This window comes from Nicotiana tomentosiformis, chromosome 11, assembly GCF_000390325.3.
Source record: "Nicotiana tomentosiformis chromosome 11, ASM39032v3, whole genome shotgun sequence".
NCBI lineage: Eukaryota > Viridiplantae > Streptophyta > Magnoliopsida > Solanales > Solanaceae > Nicotiana > Nicotiana tomentosiformis.
In genome coordinates, this window is record NC_090822.1 from 65,104,420 (window position 1) to 65,117,806 (window position 13,387).

Genomic DNA, 13,387 nt, shown 5'->3' on the forward strand with positions numbered 1-13,387 from the left:
ATACAACTGTGAATGAATTGTCCACCAAACTATCTTTTGTGTAATGCAGTGGATATCAAAGCAGGTTTCATGCAAATACATAGAAGCAGTTTCATGACCATATATTTGCTTTAAGCATCAGGTTCATGCAGTGTTGGCTACGCCACTATTCTGTTAAAGGAAAAGCCTTAGTGGATGGATCATATTACTACATTTGCAGAGTCCCAATATCTGTCGGTTGATGCCATGATCTCTACATTGTCTCCAGTCCATACCACTAGTCAATGATGGCAAAGACTGCATATTATCCCAGTGGTGTATAGGCTAAAGATTTTACTACCATATAATTCTCTCTGGAAATAGGTCATTCAGTCATGGTGGACACAAATCTTCAAAGTATTCTGATTACTGTCCCTGCATCAACTTTTTTGTGAATCCTAAATTCCTAAGAACGTGACAGTAGAAAAAATTGAAACAATTTTGAAGTGTATTAATCAGTAGAAGAGATATTCTGTCAGAATAGTCATCAATCTTGTCACCACAACAAGAAACAGAAACAACTGACTCATTATATAAGCAATTAGAGGCCTTCTAATAACGGACTGCTCTTTTATTTGAGAACGAACAAATTGCACAACTGCATGAGATACAAAAGGCATTTCCTAACACTCACCTTTTACTGGTAAGTAACCAAGAATGTTCTACAAAGCATGAAAAATATTGAAGCATGTTCTGCCAATGAATCAGTGTTTACACAACCTCCTATGTCATTTAGTCCTCATCCTCACTAATCAAACCAAACGAGAATGGGCTAAACTTGTACCCATCTCCCTCATAGAACTTGTTCTGGAATTCCACCCAATGAAGACGCAAGGCATGTAGGAATGCACTTAGAGTTTCCATCACCAGTAGCACACCAACAGTAGCAAATATAAATACAACTATGCCAATGACAAGGATGATGATATTATTAAACCTGTAACAAAACACAAGATATACTAAATGTGAATCTCACAGGTCAATGAGATGGTGTCTTATTTTCACCCACACAAAAAAGAAAAGGATAATCTCTTCAGTTCAAACTTTATGGGAAAATACTAGAAAAATTTACCCCATTGCAAGAAGCAGAACTTTGTCATAGAACACGCTAGACAATTCTGAATGTGCCAAACTGCACAGAAATAGAAACAGACAAAATTATAAACATTGATAATATGGACAAAATCTCCAATTATGAGCAAGGGACTAAATACAGGTAATATCAGAATCCTCAGATGATCGCCATTTGGGTTAAATATATTCTGCTTCGAATAGGATGATCTCCTATTGACTCATACGCTTTACAGCTAAGCTAAAAATTGAAAGCAAACTGAGAAAAATGTCAAATTCAGTCAAAACATCCAAACTGCTATAAGATCAATCATGACGTACAAGGCACATCGAACTATCATCAATCAATCAACTACTCCTCAATCCCAAACTAATTGGATCAACTATATGAATCCGCCATACTCATTCTGCTCTATTTGTGTCTATTTAATTTGTCTTTACAGGCAAATTAAATGTTCCCTAAAACTCACGCTTACCCTACATTAAGATTGGTGACTAAACATACTCCTGTCAAGCACCTAACCAATGCAACTGTAACAACAAAGAGCCTTAAACCCAACTAGTTTGTACGGCTTAATCCTTGTTTTCCTTGCAATGTGTATCCTGAGCAGCTTGTCATATAGAATCATCTATTACAAACTTATTTGCTTTACTTTAAAAAAATGATAGCAGACCGAGCTTCTGTCATATAAAATGATTTCTTAAAGGCTGATTTGTTTACAACTAAAACCTGATAGCTAACTGAGATAAATGTCAAACTCATCGAGATCAAGCCTGCTAGATCAATCCAACCTTCATAAATCAGAGTTTTTACAAAGCTGATTTCATAGCTCTTTAAGACATATTGAAACATAAGCATGGTTCAAAATGGAGAGTAAAGCACTTCGCCAAACACGTCCAGAGGATTAAAGATGCCAAGTGTTTTCAGCTTCTCAATGCATCATAACAAAAGTTGAAGATATTTCATGTAACCATTCTGGTTTAGCACCTTTAAAGCATGAACAAATGTTCCTAACACAAATAGGAGCAGACCACTCGGATATCTGTGTTCGTGGTTCAAGCAGATAGATACGCACCTGAGGGCCCACAGACGCAGGTATGAAGCTGTATTAGAGACAGCTCCAAGTACAAATTCTATGGTATGTATGAGTTGATGTACAAAAACTTCACTGAACTCAAATTCTTCATGTCCATGTGAATGATCGTGTGTCTCCAACTCAAAAGAGTCATCAGTGTTGTCAAGCATTGCATATAATTGACCTCGATGCCTCTGGAAATTCATGATGTGACAATGAATAAAAGTTAATGCAAGAAGAAGAATAACACTAGAGCAAACAAGTACCACTAAAAAATTGGCTGCATTTATTGAGTTTAGACATACTTCCTCATGTTGCTTCTTTAGAAAAAATGGCTTAGGAAATAGCATCCATGGAACGGCAACAAGTGCAAGTGATACTAGCAAAAGCTGGATCAGAAGAGAGGATAACAGATGTTAGAGATGGCCTCTTCTGTAGCATGTTAGATGTTAATCTAAAGAAGAAAAATGAAACCTGGAGGTATTTTTGCCCAATAAAAAGCTGGTTCTCGCCCAAATCATCAGTAGGGCTTAGAAACATGTATATCATTACATGGTACAGATCAGCTTGAGAACCAGTGCACCATTTGACAATAATAAGAAGTGAAAGATAGCCAAAGAGGCTGTTCAGGAATATCATCTGGGGGACAAACTGATGCCTGAAAAGAACATGTTAATAAATATGGTAGCAGAGTGGCATGCTAAATTCTAATAGCACATGAATACTCTACACAAATTCAAGGTTAGATATTAACAAGAAATGAAAATGTTGATGCAAGAGAAGGAAAATGCTGTTTATAAGTGTTAAATGAATTAAGTCCGGACAAACAACAAAGGAAAGAGGCTAGTAATCTTGGTGGGTTATACTTTACCTTATCTCAAAAAAAGAAAAATAAAAAAAAAAGAGGCAAGTAATCTGGCTTACCAGACATTCACGTCATTTTTAAAGAACTTCCCATTGAAATAGCTTAGAATGATTCCTAGATTCATCTGAGCAACACCTAGTAGAATTGACATCTTCATCTTCAAAGAATTCAGAAATGGTAATTCGCTGCGGGTACCATGCCACTTAGGATCCACACCAAATGGATAGGCATCGCGGACCTTAATCAAACCTATTGTAGTGGCATCCCTTCAACAAAATTAACTAGTTCAAGGACTGGAGCAACTAAGAAAACAGAGAGAACCTGAACTACTACTTCAGCACCTACCTGCAGGAAGGGTCGCGACATCCGTAAGCTGAACGTCCAAATATTTCAAAGGGAACAGAGAAAAATTCATTATATATGAATCCTGTATATATTGAAAACAGAGCCATCATTATAATAACGTAGCGACCGCCAAAAGTCATCTCCATGATGTCCCCAAGCTTCTGTTATGACAAATCAAATTGAATGAGCATATAATTCTCATAAAATTTATGAACTGATTAAAAAATTTATAGAACATGATTATTCAGTGATGCCAAATTAACCATGCAGGTGGGTTGCTCTGGTGGTGAGCACCCTCCACTTCCAACCAAGAGGTTGTGAGTTCGAGTCACCCCAAGAGCAAGGTGGGGAGTTCTTGGAGGGAGGGAGCCGAGGGTCTATCGGAAACAGCCTCTCTACCCCAGGTAGGGGTAAGGTCTGCGTACACACTACCCTCCCCAGACCCCACTAGTGGGATTATACTGGGTGGTTGTTGTTGTTGTTGTTGCCAAATTAACCATGCACAACTAGCTCTTAATTTTCTCTGCGAAACATGATTTAGCAATATTTTCTATAAATCAAACAGGGTACACATAAGGACTGAGAACAGTAAAGAAATATGCAGAGAACAGTTGGATACTTTTCAGAAAAGAGGTTCAGCACTGACCTGACTAGACAGCTTCTTCTCCCAAAAGATGAAGTATAATGTTGCAAGAAGCAAGCATATACCATGGCCCCAGTCTCCAAACATGACAGCAAAGAGGAACGGGAAAGTTACTATTGTGAAAACACCAGGGTTTACTTCCTGATATTTTGCGACCCTATAATGAACAACAGATCAGAGGATCTCTACGGAAGTGAAGATATCACAAGTACTCCAGTCAAATAAATAGTAAGAAGGCAAATTATTGATCTACAGGAGATCAAGAACGACCTTCTCTCATGGTCATGGTCATAAAGATTAAAAATCAAGTTGCTAAAGCAATTAATGTTGAAAATTGGAAGTCATAATCTATGATGGTCTGTCATATGGATAAGCAATTAGAGGAAACCAGCTAACTATTCATTTTTTAGAAACATAAATCTGAGTGTTTATATCTCAATATTGTTAAATCAGAAAAGACCAGGAGAAAAAGAAGTTTGATCTATAGACAGAAGGAAAGAAGTTAGTGGGATGAGGGGGAATGTCAAACTAAGCAGTAAGTTCTTTTCGTCAACAGATGGGGAGAGGAGAAAGCTGGAAATGAAATGGAGAAGCAAAATTCTTTTGAAGGTGAATGGTTACTATCAGAGCTCACATATTGTTTTTTGACCCATTATTCCTTCATATTTACCCTTACATGGGCACATTGAATATTAGGCTTCGTTGTTCTGTAATGAGCAGATTATATATGAGCAGATTTAAATGTCGGAAAATCAACCTATATTGAATTATATCTGCTTCAAGATTCATTTACAATCATTGTATTCAGACCTTGATTAGCTTGTTGTGTTGAATTCTTGAGGGACTCCAGTGCTTTGAGGTTGATTCAGATTTTGTATAATACAAGAGTCAATTCATTTACAATCATTGTATTCAGACCTTGATTAGCTTGTTGTGTTGAATTCTTGAGGGACTCCAGTGCTTTGAGGTTGATTCAGATTTGTATAATACAAGAGTCATCCCAATGATATAAAGTAGGCAGTTTAGGTTTCTCAAAATTATCTTCTCAAACTAATAACTCCCTATGCACTTTCTGACCTCATACTGAGAACATCAAGCACCATTTGGAGGAAATGAAGTTTGCAGAATCTCAGTCAGCACAAGCAACAAGAAAGATCAACTGTTTTGAGACGGAACATCACAACTCAAAGTTCGAGTAAGAAAATGTACTTTGATGACTGGATGTTCCTACTTTATTTCTTCATTTTGGTTGTTTTTCCCCTAAGGATGAGTATTCATTTTGATGTTAATCATGTATGTGGTCTGTCAATCAGGATAAATATCAAACAAATTACTATTACTCACCCATACGCATCAACAATTTCCTGGAAGGCAGATGTAAATTTGTTTGTACGGAAATATGTAGGTGGCAATTCTGTGGTATGCAACACCTGGAATATGGCCCCAACTTGTGAGTTGCTATCCAAAGTTGCTCGATGCAATTGATTCTGTATCTGCAGACGTCCAAAGAAAGTATGTTAACATTAATAATTACATAATGGAGGACCAAACACGAAAGTAAACCATATCGGGGGGGGGGGGGGGGGGGATTTGCATTGCACCTGGCTGGTCGCATAAACTGGACACCAACCCTCACCCACAAGGCACTTCTTTGTCACATCAATACTGAGCATATTTAGTGTATGGTAAATAAACTTCTCCTTTTTCACCTTCACAAGTAGAAAGGGATGCAATTCAGAGACAATGTAACTCTTGTACAGGTGTCCAACCAACAAATTTTGACCACTTGAATAATAAAAATTGTGGTTCCATTAAACTACCAGATGGCTAAGATGAAACATAAAAACTAACCAGAAGGTTCCATTGGTCAAACTCATAGCCAATGGTCTGTAAGAGATTTGCCCAGTGTAGCTGTCCGACGTCTACAGTGGTCTTCAGCTCTGAAAGTTTTCCAGATACCTATGAGTCAAAATAGGGAAACAACTTGGTAAATTTCTACAGAAATACCAAGATAAATACCTTTGACAAAGAGTCGCTGCACACCTGGAGTAATATGTTATGGTAGTACCCCAAAGAAGTTTTTCAAATGAATATTATTAAGAAAAAAAGTTAACTGGGTAGAAATAGAGAATACATGGGTCATTGCCTCAACTTGCATCGACAGTAGCTGAAATGATTTTCTGTTAGGTTACAGGCCTTAAAGCAGACTGACAGGTTGGCAAGGGAGAGGAATAGTCTTTTTCTAGATTAAGGATAACTGGATACGTAAAGGAATAACTTTTTGAATTGTGAAACAAAAGATCAAATATTGATAGGGTGGGAATACTTTTTTAACAGATATCAGAAATCCAAATGGATTTTAATCCAGTTGAGTTTAAAGTCATGATATCTTCCATCAAAGGCATATAAAAATCCAATGAGCTAAATCTGATGGAAATAACCTCCTAATATTCAGGGAGATTAAGGCATAAAAACTGAAATTAAAATGATATTGGTACTTTTAGATATTGTAGAAAGGAGATAATCATAGAAGCGGAGTGACACTTATATAAGGAGGAACCCCTTTTTGGGGGGGATAAATATAACCAAGAACTGTTTTAAAAGTTTGATAATTGGCAAACTGCAACAATCATATGGTTATATTGAAGTCCATTCACTGCAAGCATACATAACTAAACCCAAAAAGTGATATTTGTGGCATACCTCTGTTATCATCTCATACTGTTTGCCAATGTCATCAGTGAATGGATACCGATTTGCTCCAAATGCATCGCAAATTTTTAATATCTTGTTCTTCGCCCTTTCTCCAGAGTAAAAGATAACAAACACGTTTTTTTCGACCTAAAAATAAAAAATTAATAAGCTCAGAGCACTTCAGGCATATGATTATCATGGATTTCAATGAAGTACATCCAACAAGGAAGATGGGCATCAGATAAACAATAAGGGTGTCTTTATATCCTTTCTCCTCCAAGGAGGATTTGGGAGTTCACTTTATACTTCAAACTTTATAACACTTTTATCTTCTAAAACAAAATAGTTGTAAATGAAAACTATGAAACGCCAAATCTAAGCATCCAATTCCGAAAGCACAATAACTTTAAGCATCGTATGAACAATAAGTGAAGTACTGGAGTCAACCTCCGTGCCTGACACCGGATCTGTTACAGTATTTTCCACAACCACTTGCTTTAAAAATACATTTCCTCTGGTTGCACGAAATAGAAACCTTTCAAAAGCCATAGATTTTTCTCTAGCAACAAGCCCACTGACAAATCCCAGCTTAACTTGTTTTGAAGGATCTGCAAAGGGTTCCTGTACAAAAGCAAACAAAGCATATCAATTTACAACTACTATAGCTCTACCAGAAAAATACAACCGGGCCAATAAAACAGTACCTGCTCTAACAATAGAGGACTATCAATCGATCTCTCGCCATGTGCATGCTCCTCCACTTCTTTCTGTTGATCAGTAGCACTGTTTTGAGCTGAATGGAAAAACTCGCCAGCCTGAAGTAACAATAACAGCTTGTATTTAAACATCGTCATTATCAAAGAGCATAACGCTAGCCAAGCAGATAATATGTGCCTGATAGTTCCACACCGGAGGTACTTAGCATCAACATGCCTCACCTTCTGCAGAACAAGCTTATACTCGAGAAGCTCATTATAAGAATGTTGAAGCTTTTCAGTGTTAGTATTCATCTCTGCTAGTTCAGCTTCGAGTTCTCCAAGTTTGACCTTCCAATCCCCAAAATTTGTTAAACATGCCAACAATCAGAATTATGTTGACAGAGTAGTAAAAATGAAATAATGAAGAATAGCCTTCCATGGTAAGACTAAGGCTTAAATCCAAGAAGAAATAAGCAGACCTCCAATTCATCCAGATTAATATTTGAGCCCATTGTTGTCCTTGTTGAAGGAGTAAACCCTGCCTTTGTCATTTGTTCCTTCAAAAAGCGAAGTTTACGTGCCATTTCTCCACATCTTTTAGTCTATAAAAGTAAATACATAAGTTAAATGTGAATATGTAAATAGAAAGTGACTAAGTGAGTAGTATTGGTGCAAAGTTTATCTGAACCGTGATGCTAGTGGTACTCAGACTTATAAGAACTGAGTAGAGCATGTTTAGGAAATTGAATGTTTCATATTGATAAAGTAGAAAGGCAGTGCTGATGAAAAGTCTGGTCAGTTTCTACTTCATTTAGACATTCAGATATTACACAGTGAATATCAGAAAGAGGAAGAACACATTTGAACAATTTATCTTAAACTCCTATATGATACAGAAGAGAAAGGCCATCTTTGTCACGCTGTTGCTTCAATGTATTCTGCTAACAGACCAACCAAAAGAACTTGTTCTGTTTTTACCATGTTAATGTACTTAGGGTTCATTTGGTTTGTGGACACAATTATACTCGGAGTATAACGCATGCATTTTATTACTGGGATAAATAATCTCTGGATAATTTAGTACTAGTGTTTTGTTGTTTCTTTTTTACAAGGTAGTGTTTTTTTTTTTTTTAGTATTAGTGTTTTGTTTGATTCATTGAATTAAAAACAAAATATATGGTGTATAATCTGAAACATGTGTTTGATTTGAAATTGGATAAATTGGATAAACTTTCACACTAATTTTACCCTTGGCCTTCTTAAAGGACTTTGGAAGAACAACCTTGGGGAAAGTCGGAAAGAGCATCTTTTTCGTTTGCTTGTTTTATCCGGGGATTAGCTAATCCTGGTATTATTGCTAATAGGCCTCAGTAGAAGATGTTTCTTTATATAAGGAAAACGTTATTATGCAAATTCGAGCCAAAATATCCTCACTTCAGATCATTTGGAGATTTGGTTCAACACCAACGTGCCATAGTGACTTATAATGTATGCATATACATATGTATATATATGCATATGTATATGCATATATATATATATATATATATATATATATATATATATATAGTGCTAATGCATGCATCAATTCAGTAGAGATGAATAAATGTAAGATAAGAAACCAAATGGCTCAACTAGTCTTGTTTGCCTATGTAAACTCAAGTGCCAACATAGCAAGTGTTGCCATAGGAGAAGTGGCCTTAAGCGTGAAGCAAAGTTAAAGAACGGTTAAGTGAAAAAGGCACAAAATGAAGAAAGAAAATTATATTTTACAAGAAAAAATAACAGCATAATTTAAAAGAATTGGGCTTGAGTAGATATATGAAGTAAAAGCTATGTCTATCTAGTTCAAAATCCATCCATCTCTTATTCTAGTATAAAGATGTAGTTAAGCTTGGACAGCCTGGTGCACAAAGAATCCCGCATTCATGCAAGGTGTGGGGATGGGCAGCACCCCAAGGGGTGTCACGCACACAGCCTACCTTAGTGCAAGCATTAGTGGCTGCTTCCACGGCTCAACCCTGTGACCTATAGGTCACACAGAGACAAACAAGCTGGTGAATCTTCACTGAGCACGTTACGTCATTTCAACTCATCTCATGCCAATATTATGCAAATACAAATAAAAAGTTTAATGTATAATTTTCTAAGCTAAAAAATCTCTAAAAGGCTAAACCACTTATAGGGAGATGTAAGGACCTACAGTAAAAGTGCTAACATCTAAAGCATATTCTCAACTAATATGTATTGTCTATATACATCTTCCATTGTGCCATATCTTTTGCTAAATCTGCATGGATCCCTAGAAATTATAGGTCCTTCGAGACAACTTCTTTCCATGTGATGTATTTAGATTTATTATAGCAGTAAACTTTTAAGTTCTTATTCGTATCTCTTACAATTAATATAAAGTTTTGACAATTTTTTCTGTACACATCGCCCTCTGCAAGTTTACTTTAGTCCATTGTTTTCTAAGATTTTTTCAATCATGCCAAAGATTTATATGCTAGTAAAAAATGTAGAAAATTTCTAACAGCGTTTACTTTTTTTTTCTTTTTTTTTTTTGTATACTATTGGACTTAGATAAGCTTTAATTGAGCAACATGACCAGTGATGATTCGTATAACCAGCCCCAAATTGCTTGGGATTGAGGAGTAATTACTTTCATTATTCTGTCGCTTTCTACAAGATAAAACTCAGCCACATAAGTTCTTTACAATACGGTTGGTCTGGCTAGTTTTTTTAAAATATTATGCCTTAGCACCTTCACTGAAGTGCAGCCGAAGCGAAGCGAATTGCTTAACATACATCAACAGTAGTACAAGTTGGTAAAGACACACTGAAATGGAAGTATCAGAACACGTCTATAGACAACCAAAATCTAATTAAACTTATTCAATTTCAAGACATAACAGAATTTAAAAGAAGATAACAAGAATGATAAAACAAACCTGGGTTGCGTATGTCCTCTGGAATGGGCTCTTTTCCACATTAAGCTGTAAAAAAGCATTACAAGGGGGAACAAATCATTCTTTAGTTCTAAGATTTTTAAGCAACAGACAGACCCAGAGAGAGAGACTAGTGCATAATTAAGAAACATAAAATTCCATGAGAATCGATCATCATAAATCCAAGATCGTCTTATAAAGAAAGAAGAAAGAAAGTAAAACCCATTGCAAAACGGAACTTATGCAGTCATAAATTGTTCCTCCAGGATAAGCAGATAGGAAAAGACAGGCTTAGAATATAAAGAGCATAGTCACACTGTATTGCAGTAAGGAATTGAAGCAGACAATAGGCTGATACCTTTAAGAAAACTTGAAGGTATGCAAAGATGGCAATGTTTTCTCAGGTGAAAGTATATGCTAGTTTTTTCCCACCAAAATTTCGAAATTACACTAAGGAAGAAAAAAGGAATCTTTCCGCAACCAACACTACAGAAATTGCATTCAGAAAGAAACCAATTCGCCTACTAAGAATCCTTAAAGAGTAACTCCTATTTCAAAAGTCACTTTTTGGGGAATCACACATTCTTTCCTAGACTATAAATTATCATACATCTTTTTCAATACTTTCAATAACAAAAGAAAATGAACTTGAACTACTGATATGTAATTTTTGAAAACCTAAATTTTGTTCTAATAATTAAGCAACTGATGTCTAAATTAAGACTGAAAATGAGATGATTTGACGTATCAGTATGAAAAATCCCGTATCGAGCTCAGCCTTTCAGCTATGAAAAATGTTGTAATATCTAAGAAAAAAGGAATGATCAAAATCAAAGTTACTGTATAATGCATGAAATACGTAAAATCAAACGCGTATCCAGCTCATCATTCAGCTACAAAACATACAGAAAATCGAATAACCCAAACAAATAATCAAATATGTAGGGATATAGGTACATTACATATTCATATATGAATCAAATGTGTTTGCTTAATGCTTACGTCTTTGAATTGGAAGAGACCGAGATCTCCGAGGTAAGAAATTGTACGATGAGCGGATTCCATCGGGATGATCAATTGCACCAATTGCATTGGTTCCGATCGTAGCAGATCCATAGTCGGACAACATCCTTCTCCTCCGACTACCATTGTTTGATTTTCTTATAATTGTTAAGTATTATATGCAAATGTAAATTTATCAAACATACAATGTCGTTTGTCTTCTCAATCCCTCCGACGAAATTACTGTCGGCGGGAATACCGCCGGACGATCTATTTCCGATTTTAGCTTTCACCGGTAGTCTTTGGTATGTTATAAAGTCGTACTCGTCAACGAAAATTGTCTGAGATCTTGCATCTTCCAAAACCGTATAAATAAGAACTTCTAAACGACGCCGTCTTAATACCGCGTTCAAATTTCCGTTGTTTTTTCCTTTACTTCATATTTATTTCAGGCATAGGTGTGCCAGTTTTACGTCATTCTTTAAACTTTGTCTTCTTTTTTTAAAATTTTGCAAATATAATCGTATCATATCATACTATATTACAAATATAAAATTTTTTAGGTAAAATTATCTTACTAAAATATTCATAAAAAAGTGAATGACCATTTTACCCCTTATTTAAATACAATTTCTTTAATGTTTTTGTACCAAAAACCTACCTTCCAATAAATGATAAATTAAGTTATAAAATAATGAATCGGGTAAATGAGTATAGAAACGGGTGGAATAATTTTCTTACAACAGCCACTTAGCAGCATATTCAATGCCTTAGAATTGCTTTTCATCTTCCTATACATATTCAATGTTTGGAAGTTCTTTTCAACTTCCACGAGTATATTTTTAATAACTTACAAATTGTCAAAATATTGAACTATTGGCGTTCTCTTCGGGAAGTTTTAATATCCAGTTTTTCTTCTTCTTCTTCTTCTTCTTCTTCTTCTTCTTCTTCTTTTATTCAATGTGATGCTCAGTTATGCGTCTATGTCATGAATTTTATTGATATTACACATGCATCAACTCTCTTAACCATCTAAGTAAGCAATTATTTTTGCCATAGTTTAAGTTTCGCAATTCTTGCAACGCATAGGCCTGCTCCAAAATGATGTGCTAACAAATATTTTTTCTTGACAGTAAAGATCTGGGAAATGAAAATTGAAAGGATGTATATTTATTGTTTTTTAAGGTTTTGTTGGAAAAAGTACTACACTACTACCTCTTTTTCTATGTGTATACATTTATTTTTATTTCTCTAGTGATTTTATTTCTAGCTTGAAGATTTTTTAAAAATTAAATTTGAAGAGGTGGCTATTTCTGCTTCGTATTTATTAAATTATCTTTAGATATTCTAAAATAACAGAAGCATCAATATATAATTATTTATAAATTTTGTGAAAATTGTGTTCGAATCTATGTTGGAATTATACTCTTTTATATATGTTAAAGAAAAATATAAATTATTGTTGTGATTTGGTAATGATAACATGTGCAAATGCTTAATGTGTTTAATATTTGAATAATTTTAATTTGTATTTAATTTTATCTTTCTATATTATATAAATTTAGGTGGGTTAGTCAATACCATCTGACAACCGTAATATAGTAGTACCACTAGGTGGCTGAAGAACTAAGAGCTAGAGCTCTTCAATTAGGGTTGTCATACTTGGTCGTTTTAATTGAAAAAAATAAGGTTGAAAGAATTCTAAGAACTGACCTCAATAATTAGCTTTTTAATGACCTTGAGGTAAATGCAAGTGATTCTTGAAAGAATAATATTAGATTTTATTTGATTCTATTATAATTTTGTTGTCTTGATTTGCATAAGCTTTTTAATAATTCTCAGAGGATAATAAGACGCGTATGTACAAACTGTGGATTAGAAATTATATAAATATCAAGAGTTTTGGTCAGTTGAAACGTGAGAATGAAACATATATCGAGAACATCGTTTCGAAATAAAATATTAGGTGTGAGATACGATTGTATCATATGTTTGGACCTAATAACATCAAAATTAATTTCATTACA

The 13,387-nt window shown here is 35.0% G+C and overlaps 1 protein-coding gene across 1 annotated transcript; it reads right to left on the minus strand.

The window, feature by feature from the left end:
- Positions 1-568: 568 nt before the first annotated feature.
- LOC104094713 (V-type proton ATPase subunit a2-like) lies at positions 569-11,709 on the minus strand. The gene is made up of 18 exons (XM_009600693.4): positions 11,361-11,709; positions 10,362-10,406; positions 7,890-8,012; positions 7,651-7,758; positions 7,417-7,527; positions 7,160-7,333; positions 6,722-6,859; positions 5,870-5,977; positions 5,620-5,727; positions 5,363-5,511; positions 4,022-4,175; positions 3,376-3,536; positions 3,090-3,296; positions 2,640-2,823; positions 2,471-2,554; positions 2,166-2,359; positions 1,091-1,150; positions 569-955 (listed from the first exon to the last, which is right to left on the minus strand). Exons 1-18 carry the CDS (start codon positions 11,505-11,507, stop codon positions 751-753), a joined length of 2,460 nt encoding a protein of 819 aa, XP_009598988.1. The 5' UTR covers positions 11,508-11,709; the 3' UTR covers positions 569-750.
- Positions 11,710-13,387: the final 1,678 nt, after the last annotated feature.

Coding starts and splice junctions, on each gene's coding strand:
- LOC104094713 (XM_009600693.4), bottom strand. CDS start 11,507: ATGGTAGTCGGAGGAGAAGGATGTTGTCCGACTATGGATCTGCTACGA. Junction 8,013..10,361: donor AGAGGACATACGCAACCCAG/GTTTGTTTTATC, acceptor TTACTTTTATAG/ACTAAAAGATGTGGAGAAAT. Junction 1,151..2,165: donor CTGCGTCTGTGGGCCCTCAG/GTGCGTATCTAT, acceptor ATTTCTGTGCAG/TTTGGCACATTCAGAATTGT.